At 42.1% G+C, this 14,638-nt stretch overlaps 1 protein-coding gene across 1 annotated transcript; it reads left to right on the forward strand.

Annotated features, from left to right (window-relative positions):
• Nucleotides 1–11,281: 11,281 nt before the first annotated feature.
• On the forward strand, nt 11,282–11,650 carry LOC131186747 (keratin, type I cytoskeletal 15-like). The gene has a single exon (XM_058160642.1). The coding sequence runs from the start codon at nt 11,282–11,284 to the stop codon at nt 11,648–11,650; it is 369 nt and encodes a 122-aa protein (XP_058016625.1).
• Nucleotides 11,651–14,638: the final 2,988 nt, after the last annotated feature.

The raw sequence follows: 14,638 nt of genomic DNA on the forward strand, positions 1-14,638 counted from the left end.
TTTCCAACATTGTCTTCTGTGAAATCTATATGAGTTAAATCATCATAGTCATTGCTGGTTCGTTTGTGGAATGTTGGATATGTGTTATCGGAGTTAGCAAAAACTGAGCCAAAGAAAATGTTGAAGAGGTTTGCTTTGACTGTTTCGCCATTGCATTCTTTGTTGTTAGAATCTTTTAGTGGTGGGATGGATCTTGAGTCTTTAAGTTTATTGTTGACAAAATTATAAAAGGCACGATTGGAATTTGTGCGTAGAAGGTTCTCTTCTTGCTTGGTGTGGTAATTTGTGCATTCAGTTTTTATTTGGTTGCATATGTTTTTGTAGCAGTTTTTGAAATTTGTAACATAGCCTTTTTTGTTTCTTTTCCAGAGGGATTTTTTTTTTATTGAAGTTTTTTTATTGATAAGGGTAGTTTGTTTTTTTTGGTCATGGTAGTCATTTGTGGTACATATAGTTTAATGACTCTATTGATTTCAAGTAGGAAGACTCTATAGTGGTCTTCGGTGGTTATGCAGGTTGCAAACAGATTTTGCCAGTCCAGAAATGAAAGATCGTTGTTTATAAGGTCATAATTGGCTTTTTTGAAGTTGTAGTTGGGAGTACTGTTGTTATGACGATTTAAGTATGGACGTATATTGAGACGAAAATCTATCATGCAGTGGTCACTGTTGGAAAAAGGTTCTTTAATTAGTAGTCCATAAATTGAGTTTGAATTGTTGCAGAAGATGAGGTCAAGGCAGTTGTTGAGTCTTGTATTGTTAGTTACAAGTTGTTCAAGACCTAGGTTTGTAACAGTGTTGTATAGTGTAGTATGGATTGGGTCAGTTGAACATTCATTAGTTGTCCAGTTAATGAGAGGTAGATTTAGGTCACCCAGGAAGATGAGAGGATATGGGCAAGAGGTAGCCCATGTTAGCATTGAGGTTAGCATATTTGCATGGGTAATGTCATAGTCAGGGGCTCTGTAGCATAGTAAGAATCGAAGAGTAGTGTCAAGGGATAGGTCGCATACTATAGTTTCAGGAAGAGAGAGTTTATGTGCTACTTGGATATTTTTTAGATTCAGTGACTTTTTGTAAAAGATAGCCACTCCGCCACCTCTTCGGTTTTCACGATCTGATCGATAGACTTGATATTCTTTGTTTGAGATAATGGAGTCAGGAAGGGATGAGTTCAGCCATGTTTCACAAGCAAAAATGATATCAAATGTGCCACTGTTTAATAAGAGGATAAATTCAGGTAATTTGTTAACTATGCTTCTTGCATTTATCAATTTGCATTTGAGATCTGAAGTGATTGGTGTTGAAGAGGTAAGGGGCGTGCATACCTAGTTTTGGATGTTAGTAGGTTGGGGGTTGTGTACAACAGATGGTTGTATAGATGGTTGGATGGTAGTTAGGTTGTTTGGATGGATGGTTGATTGGATGGCTAGTTGGGTGGATTGTTGGGTGGCTGTTTGGATGGCTGGTTGGATGACTGCTTGGATGGCTGCTTGGATGGCTGTTTGGATGGCTGTTTGGATGGCTGTTTGGATTGTTGGTTGGATGGCTGTTGGTTGAATGGCTGGTAAGATGGTTGGTTGAATGGGTGGTAGGGTGATGGGTACTTGATTGAATACTGGGATGGCTGGTTGATCGTTATGGGTGATGGGGGGTTTGGAGGTGATTTTTTGATTGTAGGTTTTATTTTTTATGCAATCAGCACGGTAGTCGATGTATAGGTTGGATTCACCATTGTCTTGTATTCTTTTAAGTTTTGTGCGAAGTTCATGAGAACGTATCCGTTGTAGAAAGGATAGATCAGGATGTGATCTAAGTTTATTGTAGGTAGGGTTGGATTTAGCAATTGAGTTTATAGTATAGATGAATTTGCGTTTACTGTCCTCGTTTATGCATGTGACTCTACAAAATCTTGGTGCTGTTGACCCATCGCTGTTTTTATATTCTGGTCCATCTCTGGAGACAGCAATTATTTCATTTGGGAAGATGGTTGATGAGTTATAATTTCCAATGATGTTGTGAATCTTATTGATATCTGATTCGTTAGTGTTTTCAAGTCCAAATAATATTGCATTATTTATTTTTTGTCCTCTCTCCATTGCATCTCTGATTAGTTGGTTAGTAGTTATTTGATGTTTAGGTTGTGTTGTATTAATTTGTTGTCTAGGTTGAGTTGTAGGTTGTGTATTAGGTTGTGTATTTTGTGATGATAGATGAGTTTGGAAGAGATTTGGGTCATTTGAGTTTTCATTTTTTAGTGTTGAAATTTGTTTTATCAAGTTTGTGAAACTTTGTTCAATAACTGAGAGAATTTTTTTTTCTAAGTTTTGTTCAATATTTAGTATTCTTTTTTCTAGGTTTTGTTCAATAGCTTGTAATCTTTTATCTAAGTTTTGTTCAATAGTTATTAATCTTGTTTCTAAGATTTTATCAGCGTTGGATTTTCTGGCTGGCATAATGATAATCTTTCTTATTCCTTTGTTTTATTTCACACTCTTTCCAATTTTTGTAATGATTAAGTGTCTGTCACTTAATCAATTATCTTTAATTTTATATCTCTCTCTTTAACTTTAAATGGTAATCAATTTGGCAGTGGCTATGGTAATGGGGAGTCACTATGGTAACAGTGAGATTTGGCGGGAAATTTAAAATGGTGAGATTAGGAGGTTGAAGAAGCTTCTTTAAAGGTGGCCGTAATGGCGGGAGATTCAAAAGTCAATAGAGGCCGGGAGACTGGAGTCTCCTAGGAACTCACTAGTGGTCCTGCAGCAGTCCTGCCGATTGGGGGATAGGTGGTTTTTAATCCTTTTAAATCCTGGTTGTTTAGAGATGATGCAAATGCTTCTGGGCTTATTTCTCCTTGGTGGAGAATTGAAAATTAGAAGCGGTGAGGGAGGGCGATGATGGAGGGCGGCGATGGAAGTGGCGCGACTCACGGCAGCGGCAGTGTCGGGGCTGGCGGCGGCTCTGGAGGAACAAGCGGCAGCGGCAGTCAATTTAGCCTCCCAGGCGAGAATCTCTTTGGAGGGAAATTTAAAGTTCAATCTCAGGCGGTTTTGATTCAGTAGCATGGCTCAATGCAGATGAAGCTGGTCGGCGATGAATCTAATAGAAAAAGAAGTTCTCTTTGGAGGGAACTTCAAAATCCAGTCAGCGGAGGCTTGCGGTGGTCGTAGCGGCTCACGGTTGCTTGCGGCAGCTTCTGGTGGCTCGCGGTGGCTTCTGGTGGCTCACGGCGACTCGCAGCAGCTTCTGGTGGCTCACGGCGGCTTCTGGTGGCTTGTGGCGGCTCGTGGCGGCTTCTGGTGGCTCACGGCGGCTCACGGCGGTTTCTGGAGTTCCCTTTGGCAACAGAGAAATACAGAATTTATCGTCATCAATGATCTATTCTATTACTAATTGCCAATCCACTGGTTGCCTTTAAAAGTTTTCAGATTCTTTTTTTTTTTTAAAAAAGAACAAATTACATTAGGGCCAATCCAGGACATGCTGAGTGACTTTCGAGGGCCAGAGAGAGAGATACCAAGTTGAAGTCCACAAGTCTTAAATTTTTCAGGGTTGGAGACCCCTGTTCTAGAGCACATTTAGAATTCAGTAGAGTAGAGTAGAGTAGAGTAGAGTAGAGTAGAGTAGAGTAGAGTAGAGGAGAAGAGAAGAGAAGAGAAGAGAAGAGAAGAGAAGAGAAGAGAAGAGAAGAGAAGAGAAGAGAATTCTTGATTGGCCAAATGTGATTGGACACACAAGGAATTTGTCTTTGGTGCCTATGCTCTCAGTGTACATAAAAAGACAAAATACATTCGTCAAGAATCATAAGGTACAACACTTAATAATAGTCATAGAGAACAAATAAGCAATCAAATCATATTAGGAAACAGTCAATATAAATCGTAAGGATACCAGCAACAAGTTATAGTCATACAGTCATAAGTGGAAAGAGATTGGTGATGGGAACGATGAGAAGATTAATAGTAATGCAGACTTAGTGAATAGTTTGACAGTGTTGAGGGAATTATTTGTTTAGCAGAGTGATGGCCTTCGGGGAAAAAACTGTTCTTGTGTCTAGTTGTTCTAGTGTGCAGTGCTCTATAGCGTCGTTTTGAAGGTAGGAGTTGAAACAGTTTATGTCCTGGATGTGAGGGGTCTGTAAATATTTTCAGGCCCTCTTCTTGATTCGTGCAGTATACAGGTCCTCAATGGAAGGCAGGTTGGTAGGAATTATTTTTTCTGCCATTCTAATTATCCTCTGAAGTCTGTATCTTTCTTGTTGGGTTGCAGAACCGAACCAGACAGTTATAGAGGTGCAAATGACAGACTCAATAATTCCTCTGTACTTTAAGATATGTGGACTTCAACTCCCAAAATTCTCCAGCCAGTCTTTCACACTGGTCTAATTCTACAACAAATGACGATGTCTTCTCTTCAGATAAACCCTAACCTCAAGAGAATTCATCTGAAGGCTAGGTGTGACTCAGCATGTCATTTGTGTCTTACCGAAATTGATATTTACACTGTTGCTTTCCCCACCTCTCTTGGGGCTGTTTGCAAGAGATATAATCCTGCATTTGTTGACAAGCAGCTGACAGATTACAGGTCTTCCCAAGACCAACAGGTGAAGCTGAAATTATAAAGTTATGGACTTGCCTACGGGTCTTTTTTTCAACAAGGAAGTGTGATACTTTTCCAGACGATATGAACACCCAAATATACAATCTCCTACGCCTTCCTGCAGTTTTGGAGACAATGTTCAGGGATGTTGGGTTTTGTTGCTTTGATCTCCTCCTTTCTTGATATTTCTGGAAGGGAATAATGCTAAACAAGGACTCTGCTCCAACCTCTTCTCTGTAGTTTCTCTTCAGAAGATACCATACCTGATTGACCGTGTCAAGGATTTTTCTAGAAGAAAAGAGACCAGGCTCTTTAGAAATTGCCTTCTGTTGCCTGAAGGACTGTAATTTAGTATTTAGTATTTATTGAATTTTTATACCGCCCTTCTCCCGAAGGACTCAGGGCGGTTCACAGCCAAGATAAAAACAATGATAATGTACAAATAAAACAATAATTAAAAAACTTATTAGATGTATGGCCAAATTAAAACATTTAAAACCTTAAAAACCCCATAAAATTTGTATCAAATATTAAAAATATTAAAACTATTTAAAATTCCTAGGCCAGTCCTGCACGAATAAACAGATACGTCTTCAGCTCGCGGCGGAAGGTCCGAAGGTCAGGCAGTTGACGAAGTCCAGGGGGAAGTTCGTTCCAGTTAGAAAAGTTGAGATAGATAGACTTAACAGATTAAGATTGCTTGAGTTTAGGAAGTTGAGTTTGGAAGTTGTCGATGAGAACTCTTAACATCTTGAATTTTTATTTATTTTTTATTTTATTTATTTTGTCACAACATCATACAAAAAGATTATATAGTATATAAACATATAAACATATATAGGAAGAAGAAAAGAAAAACAATAGGACAGGAACGGTAGGCACGTTTGTGCGCTTATGCACGCCCCTTAATTAAACAACATAAATCTTCAAATGGCCAAGATTGAGAAACACTGACTCAGAGAGTAGAGGGTTGGTAGTTTTCAAGAAATGGTTGAAGGGTGAAAGAATTTTCAAAGGGGAAGGAAGAACAATAAGAATGTAATTATATGTGGAAAAGAAGGTTGAAAGTCATCTATATGTTTCTTAATTTTGAGTAGGTGGAAGAGGGAAGAGGAAGAAGGGAGGAGGAGGAGGAGGAAGAGGAAAAGGAGAAGGAGAAGGAGAAGATGAGGGAGAAGGAGAGGGAGAAGAAGAAGAAGAAGAAGAAGAAGAAGAAGAAGAAGAAGAAGAAGAAGAAGAAGAAGAAGAAGAAGAAGAAGAAGAAGAAGAAGAAGAAGAAGATCGGTCGTTGGAATGATGCAACTCTTCCCAGATTGATCAACAGAAGCTGGATATATTTCTTTCTTTCTTTTTTTTTTTTTGACAAGGAGCCATTTATGCAACACATTTTATCATAAGATGCATCTAAGCCTCACCACCCTATTTCCCCATCTCAAAATGTTGGGATCGTCATACTTCTTTGATATGTGATCTGCTTTAAGATCCAGTTCTGGACTCTGGATGGTTGGTGGACTCAAAAAGCTGAGATTCCCAAGGATAGTCGACCACAGGCATTGTTGAATTCCGGTTACACTTTTGCAACTTCTACAACAAGTCCACACCATTGAATTTAGACAGTGATGAGCGGCATGGGGTGCCAACCACAATCAAATCTGAATTGACCTTCACGGCAGCTTTGCAACCCCATAAATATAGTCCTCTTTATTCTGCTTTAACAACTAAACCAATTCTTCTCAAGCTGTTGGGCTCCGAGAAGAAAGGAACAACTTTAGTTCCCCCAGCTGTCTCCTGCTCCACTTCCTTTTCCTATTTCTTTTCCACCAACTCAGAATCAAACAGAAATAAGTACAAAATCTACACTGGTGCTGATGTGACCACATTGAGAGGGTCCTTCCCTAACTTTCCATTACATTTCTCCTCCTTTTTTGCCAGAGCTTAAAAATAAGGATGGTCATAAAGACAGAAGAACTAGAGAGGTGTTATTTTTGTGGGCCTCTCTAGGACTTTGGATCAATCTTGGGCAAGCAAGTTGTCTTTATAGTCTCCATTTGAGGGATGGGATTCAGCCAGTTCAGACCGGTTCGGGTGAACCGGATACTAATTTTACATCTGGTTCGCCGAACTGGTAGTTGCAAGGACTGGCTGGCCCCGCCCCACCCACCCTACCTCACCCCTCCCAGGAGTTTCCACGCGGCCCATTTTGGATGTCAGTAAGTGCAGGGCCCGCGTGGAGGCTCTGAGAGGGCGAAAAACAGGCCTCCCTGAAGTTCCCGAAGTACAGAAACAGGTCTGCTTCTGGCCTCCGGAGGGCCTCCAAAATCCAGACGAGGCCATTTTTGCCCTCCTGGAGGCCCGAGAAAAGCTCCAGAGTCTGGGGAGGGTGAAAAACAGGCCAACCAGAAGTATCAGAAGTCCAGAAACGGGCCCATTTCCTGCCTGCGGAGGGAGACTGGAGCCTGGGAAAGGCCATTTTCGCCCTCCCGGAGGCTCTACAAAAGCCTCTGGGGCCTGTGGAGGGTGAAAACCCCCTCCTTGCCCTGGAGCCAAGTAAGCCACGTCCCCATGGCCACGCCCACCCAACAACTGGGCAGAGAATTGGTTGCTAAATTTTTTTCAATCCTACCCCTACTCATTTCCTACAAGATGGCAGCCCGGCAGAGGTGGGTTTCAGCAGGTTCTGACCAGTTCTGGAGAACCGATACTGGAAATTTTGAGTAGTTTGGAGAACCGGTAAATACCACTTCTAACTGGCCCTGCCCCCATCTATTCTCTGCCTCCCGAGTCCCAGCTGATCGGGAGGAAATGGGGATTTTGCAATATCCTTCCCCTGGAGTGGGAAGGGAATGGAGATTTTACAATATCCTTCCCCTGCCACGCCCACCAAGCCAGGCCCACAGAACCAGTAGTAAAAAAAAATTGAAATCCACCACTGCAGCCCAGGTGAAGTTAGTCTAACTCCAAGTAGCACTGGATCCATTTAGAGCTTAAAGTAGGTCACTTAGAACTCGTTGCCGAAATTAACCGACCCATTTTTGTCGCAACAACTCATCGAGTCAGGTTGCAAAGACCAAAGACACAAGACATCAGAGAGGCCATTCTTTTAAAACCCAGGTTCTTTGCACCTTTTTAGCATTTTTTTTTAAAAGCAATGATGAAAGGAAAGATTTTTCTACCCGCCCCCTTGTTAAGATTCTTTGGAAGTCTTATCGGAACGGTAGTTTTCGAGATTCAGCGGTGCAAACAAACAACAGATGGGTTTTTAATCGTGTGAAAATCTTTAAAATCTTTAAATCAACTTTAAGACTTGTGGACTTCAACTCCCAGAATTCCTCAGCCAGATTTGCTGGGAGTTGAAGTCCACAAGTCTTAAATTTTTCAAGGTTGGAGACCCCTGTTCTAGAGCACATTTAGAATAGAGTAGAGTAGAGTAGAGTAGAGTAGAGTAGAGTAGAGTAGAGTAGAGTAGAGTAGAGTAGAGAAGAGAAGAGAAGAGAAGAGAAGAGAAGAGAAGAGAAGAGAAGAGAAGAGAAGAGAAGAGAAGAGAAGAGAAGAGAAGAGAAGAAGAATTCTTGATTGGCCAAGTGTGATCGGACACACAAGGAATTTGTCTTTGGTGCATATGCTCTCAGTGTACATAAAAAGACAAAATACATTCGTCAAGAATCATAGGGTACAATACTTAATAATAGTCATAGGGAACAAATAAGCAATCAAATCATATTAGGAAACAGTCAATATAAATCGTAAGGATACCAGCAACAAGGTTACAGTCATGCAGTCATAAGTGGAAGGAGATGGGTGATGGGAACGATGAGAAGATTAATAGTAATGCAGACTTAGTGAATAGTTTGACAGTGTTGAGGGAATTATTTGTTTAGCAGAGTGATGGCGTTCGGGGGGAAAACTGCTCTTATGTCTAGTGGTTTTGGTGTTCTCTATAGCGTCGTTTTGAGGGTAGGAGTTGAAACAATTTATGTCCAGGATATGAGGAGCCTGCAGATATTTTCACGGCCCTCTTTTTGACTCCTGCAGGTCCTTGATGGAAGGCAGGTTGGTAGCCATTGTTTTTTCTGCAGTTCTAACCAGACAGCTATAGAGGTGCAGATGATAGACTCAATAATTCCTCTGTAGAGATTGTGCAGAAATGAATAGATTAACCTTGATGATTAAAGAAAGAGAGAATTCAGAATATTTTAAGATATGGGATAAATTTTACCATTGGTTAGAAGAAAGGTACAGATTACTTACTTCATCAAAACGTTGCCAAGATACTCTCAACCTTACATGGGAAAAGACCCGAATACACCAAGACCTCGATAAATGATGATGTCACCAGATGGCTGGCAAAAGCTTAGTAAAATAAAATTTTAATTATTTTAGTTCCGGTGTTCGTAGAATGTCTGTTCCTTGTTTTACAAGTATACCTGGAACCCATATTTTTAGAATAGTTTGTTATATATATAATTTTTATTCATCAACATTTTTGAAAAACAGTGCATTATCAGAGTATCCTATTTAGAAATAAGAAAAACCCAAAGGAAAGTTAACAGTAAATATTAATATTCAAACTAGTAACAATAGTGATAATATAGTAGCAGTCATAATAATGTAACCAAAAAGCTTAATCTAAATTTCTTCCTACAATAGATTATTTACATTTCTATCGATTACTGTTGTTATGATTGTATACACCTTTATTTTCAACATTAGCAATATTAACATTCATAATTTTACTTTCTTTCATTTCTACCTCTTGCCTCTATCCGTTCATAAAATTTATTCCATGTCCGAGAGTCTTCTCTGTCTTTAATTTTTAAAGTTAATCTGTCCATTTTGGCACAGTCCCAAAATTTTGGGATTACTACCCCTTCTGGTGGGGCGTTCACATTTTCCCCGCATTTAGCATATACAATCCTTACTGCTGTCAATATATGTAACCCTAAGTATGTGGCCCCTTTATCGTAGCCCTCCGATAATATCCCATAAGATTCTCAATCATTTCTCCTGATGCAACAGGGATGAGAAGAAAAAAAGGAATGTCAGTAGCAATTGAATAATTGAATGAAGTTTTGAAGTCTGAAATTATAAACAGGGTGTATGAATGCTGCTTTGTGTTCAGTGAGGCTAGGCATAAAGGGCATTTACCTCTTTGCAAAAAACGAAAGGGGAAGCAAAGATAAGATGAAAATGGCAATCATTGTCGCCAGTTGCGCCCCTTCCTTGACCGGGATGCCTTATACACGGTCACTCACGCTCCGGTTACATCTCGTTTGGACTATTGCAATGCTCTCTACATGGGGCTGCCCTTGAAGTGCACCCAGAGGCTGCAGCTAGTCCAGAATGCAGCTGCGCGAGTAGTAATGGGAGCCACTCGCGGTATAAAAATTTGATTAAATAAATAAATAAATAAATAAATGAGGCTTACAAAACACCAAGTCTTCAATTCATAAGTTTATTTCATCTTATTAAAGTAATCTGGGGTAAAAGAGATGAGCCTGTGCACAAACATCTCGTTAATGAAACCCCGGAGCCAAAAGGGATGTCTCTAAGTGAGCGGTGGGGAGAGAAAAACAGTATAAAAGAGCTTCTTGCGTTGAGAGCTTCCATCAGCTTCATCTCCTCCTCTTGACTGCTTCTCCAAGAGTCTCTCTGGTGAGTCCCTTGCAGCTGAGATGCCTTTCTAGGCTGTTATGGTTCTTTGTGTCGTGGAATGGGGTGGCACGGAAGATTTACAATATATTGTACTCAGAATCTGATGGATGGATGGATGGATGGATGGATGGATGGATGGATGGATGGATGGAAGGAAGGACAAGAATGGAGGAAGGAAGGAGGGAAGGATGGAATAGGAATGGAGGAGAGAGAGAGAAGGGAGAAACATTAGAAGGAAGGAAGGAATAAGGATGGAAGAGAAAGAGAAGGAAGGAAAGGAAATAGAAGGAAGGAAGGATGGAAGGTACAAGGGAAGGAAGGAAGAGAATAGGAATGGAGGAGAGAGAGAAGGGAGGAAGATTGGAAGGAAGGAAGGAATAAGGATGGAAGAGTAAGAGAAGGAAGGAAAGGAGGGAGTGAGGAAGGAAGGAAATAGGGATAGAGGAGAAAGAGGAGAAAGAGAAGAAAGAGAAGAAAGGAGAGAAAGAGAGAGGGAATAAGGAAGAGAGGGAGGGAATAGGAAGGAAGGAAGGAAGGATGGATGTGAAACAATTCTGCCTCTTCTTAAGAAGAGAAATGTTTCATTCTGACCTCAAAGCAGTCTTCAGAAAACGTGCTTGATCTCAGAACCTACTTATATTTCAGTCAAATATTAGCAAAAACTTCCAGATTCCAGCAACTGTGGAACAGACATCTGAGGGTTTCCCATCAAGGTGGGAAGTCCGCTAAATCGGGTCCACTTTGTGATCCACCGAACGGCAGGCTAAACATTGTTGCAGTATTCCGGACGATGTTGCTGTAAAAAGTGCCTTGTGGCCGATCCTCAGACTTATGACCATCAGAGGTCATGTGATCAATATTTGGGTGCTTGGCAACTAGATGTATTTATGACAGAATCATAAATTGAAAGCCACCTGTCCATGATATCAGGAAGAGTCTTCTTGCTTTTTTTTTCTCATGCTGTGTATGAATCACAAAACCCATGGTTCTTCTTCTTCTTCTTCCAACAGCTCTTCCATCCAGCCATGGTTTATTGTGGACCTTCCTGTGCTGTGCCCTCTTGCGCCTCTGCCCCAGCTGTTGGCTTTGGATCAGCTGGTTCCAGAGGTCTCGGTTGCGGAGGTCTCGGCTATGGAGGTCACGGCTATGGCTTGGGCTATGGCCGTGGTTTGGGCTACGGCTTCGGAGCTGGTGCCTTGGCCGAATCCTCAGGAAGCCTGGGCACCCTGGCCGGAGTCATCCCCTCCTTCATCAACCGGGTCCCAGCATCCGAGGTGATCATCCAGCCACCTTCCGTTATGCTCACCTTCCCTGGTGCCATCCTCTCCGCCAACGGCGTGCCCATCGCCATCAGAGGCAACAGAGGTATCAGAGGCATCGGTGCCGGTTATTAGGGAGGCCACCTGGGACGTCTCGGTCGCCGTGGCAGCATCTACGCTCTCGGTCGCCGTGGCAGCATCTGCTCTCTCGGTAGTCGAGGTAGCATCTGCAACCTGCCCTGTTAAGTTAACCCGGACTCTCCACGACCAAAAACGGATTTGAGAAGATCAGCTGAGGTGTATCTGAGCCCTTTTCTGGATTGCCGGTGGCTTTTATGACTCTCTTCTTTCTACCCCACCGCTCATGTTCTCGCCTGCGATTCCAACAACCGTTAGTGCAAATTAGACTCCTCCAAAATCGATCGGTCCAGAGCTTCATGCGACGTTTGAGGGAAAGAAGCTCAGCCAACATCTTAGGACTACCTCGTGTCCTCTCCAACACATAAAATTGTTTGTCCAAGAAAATACGTTCCTTGCTTTGGACTGCTTGGAAGGCCTCATGGTTTATTCCCAATGTTCATTCTTTGCCCCTTAATAAATGTGACTCTGCATGATAAACCAGTGGCTATTGTGTGTAATTCGAAGATGGGGAAATCTCTTGTCTTGGGTGGCCGTGGAGGTTTTCTCCGGGTAGGTTGGTGGGTAGGGGTGGAAAGTGAAAGTTGGCCAGGTTTTTCTCTGCTGAGGGATGGGTGAAGCAGATCATGGGTTGTGTGAATCTGTGAAATGGTCTGAACCATTTTTTTTTCTGATCGGAAGACCTGAGTTCATACAATACTTTCATCCACTATTAAACAAGTGACATTTTTCCTCTCCCTTCCTTCCTTCTCCTCATTCCCATCTCCTTCCTTCCTTCCCTCTATCATCTCCTTCCTTCCTTCCTTCCTTCCTTCCTTCCTTCCTTCCTTCATTCCTTCCTTCCTTCCTTCCATCCATCCATCCATCATCTTCTTCTTTCTCATCATTCCCATGTCCTTCCTTGTCCTTGTTCCCATGTCCTTCCTTCCTTCCCTCTATCATCTCCTTCCTTCCTTCCTTCCTTCCTTCCTTCCTTCCTTCCTTCCTTCCTTCCTTCCTTCCTTCCTTCTTCTCATTCCCATCTCCTTCCTTCCTTCCTTCCTTCCTTCCTTCCTTCCTTCCATCCATCATCTCCCTTCTTTCTCGTCATTCCCATGTCCTTCCTTCCTTGTCCTCATTCCCATCACCTTCCTTCCTTCCCTCTATCATCTTCCTTCTTTGTCCTCATTCCCATCTCCTTCCTTCCTTCCTTCCTTCCTTCCTTCCTTCCTTCCTTCCTTCCTTCCTTCCTTCCTTCCATCATCTTCCTTCTTTGTCCTCATTCCCATCTCCTTCCTTCCTTCCTTCCATCCATCCTTCCTTCTCCTTATTCCCATCTCCTTCCTTTCTTCCTCCGTCCCTCCCTCTTCTCTCTCTTTTCCTCCCTCTCTCCCTCCCTCCCTCCTCCTTTTACCTTTCTTTCACCCTCCCTTCTCTTTCTTATTTCATTCATGCTTATAAAAGGCCTGCCTTGAAATCAGCTGACATCCTCATCACTATTTTAAAACTAAACCATGAATTCACTTCCCTGGCTGCAAAACCTTCCCCTTAGAGGACACAAGCTGCCAAGTCAACTTCTTATAAACCATTATACACTTTTATTTTTCAGACCAGCCTTTAGCCCTTCGCATAAAGAATTCAGATGAGCTCGGCTTTCAGAAATACTTTGATCTTTGCAAAAAAAAAAAAAAGGCTTGGAAAATGCAAAACACCCTTGATTGGAAGCATTCTAGGTAGGTTTAATTATTATTTTTTAAACTTAACCACAAGCCACAAGGTAGACAAAGGTTTCAGAGTAATTCCTGCCAGAAACCATGGACCTTTACCGCAAGTTTATACAAACGAATCCTTTTTGAAGTTTGCTCTGTTTAATTCTTATTTTTTTGGGAGACCGAAATCCACCATCCTTCCTGTAAACATATGAGTTCAGAAAAGGACATTTTTTTGTCTGTTTTCGAGCAATGGGCTGAATCATATTACTTAAACCAACATCTTCCTTTGACTGACTTCCTAATATTATTAATCTTAAAGGTAGTTTGTGGGTTCATGGGGCTACATCCTCGGAGTTTAATTCATTTAAAATCTGGCGCAGAGATCATGGGTGAATTTCATGACCAGGTTAAGTGAAACGGGGCAAATGCAAACAGGGGGGGGGAAACTGACTGTGGAGAAGCTGGTTAGTTGATCTCCAGGTTAATGTTGAGAAAATAAACCATAGTCTTTTGGTTTATCTCCCAGTTTGGGAGCCCTGGCCCCCAGAGGCTTGAGTCTCTCACCCTTCTCCTTGGCTGAACCTGCCAGAAGCCTGGGCACCTTGGCTGGAATCGTCCCTTCCTGCATCAACCAGATCCCAGCAGCTGAGGTGGTCCTGCAGCCCCCTTCCTGCATGGTCACCATCCCTGGTCCCATCCTGTCCACCAGCTGTGAACCAGTCATTGGAGGCAACGCACCATGTGCTGCTGGTGGTTATGGCCAAAGGTTGCCCACCGGTCTTCTAGGAGGAGGCCTACCTCGCCTGGGCGCCCGTTACGGGTTTGTCAGTAACCAAGGCAGCATCTGTTACACCCCCTGTTAAGCTCACCTGGACGGTCAAAAAACAAAAATGGGAAGAGAGAGGACCTGAAAGGAACAAGGGCAGAAGCTTTGGTGCTGAGGAGAACATCTAGTAGAGGTTCCTCACTCCATATCGTCATCCCTCATCTTTCCTTAGCCTGAATGTATTCTTTTCTCTCCCTTTTTTTTGTTTTGTTTTTAAGCATGTGCTTTTTGGGCGGTTGTTTATTCAGAGCTTATTCACGACACACATTTTGAAGGAACCTGAGCTTGCTGGGCTTCTCCTGGTGAATCACACAGGATGAAAGAGACAACGTTTTTTTGGCAAGAGGAACTCTTGTGGTTTTTTTTGCTCCACCACGAAATCTCCAAAGGGAAATTGTTTAATGTGTTCTCTGTCTGTGCTTTTCTCCTTTCCACACCGTGTTTTAAGAATATGTTTCTTTCACCCTT

This window comes from Ahaetulla prasina, chromosome 17, assembly GCF_028640845.1.
Source record: "Ahaetulla prasina isolate Xishuangbanna chromosome 17, ASM2864084v1, whole genome shotgun sequence".
Taxonomy (NCBI): Eukaryota; Metazoa; Chordata; class Lepidosauria; order Squamata; family Colubridae; genus Ahaetulla; species Ahaetulla prasina.

Excerpts from the sequence above, each read along its gene's own strand:
- LOC131186747 (XM_058160642.1), top strand. The coding sequence starts at position 11,282 with ATGGTTTATTGTGGACCTTCCTGTGCTGTGCCCTCTTGCGCCTCTGCC.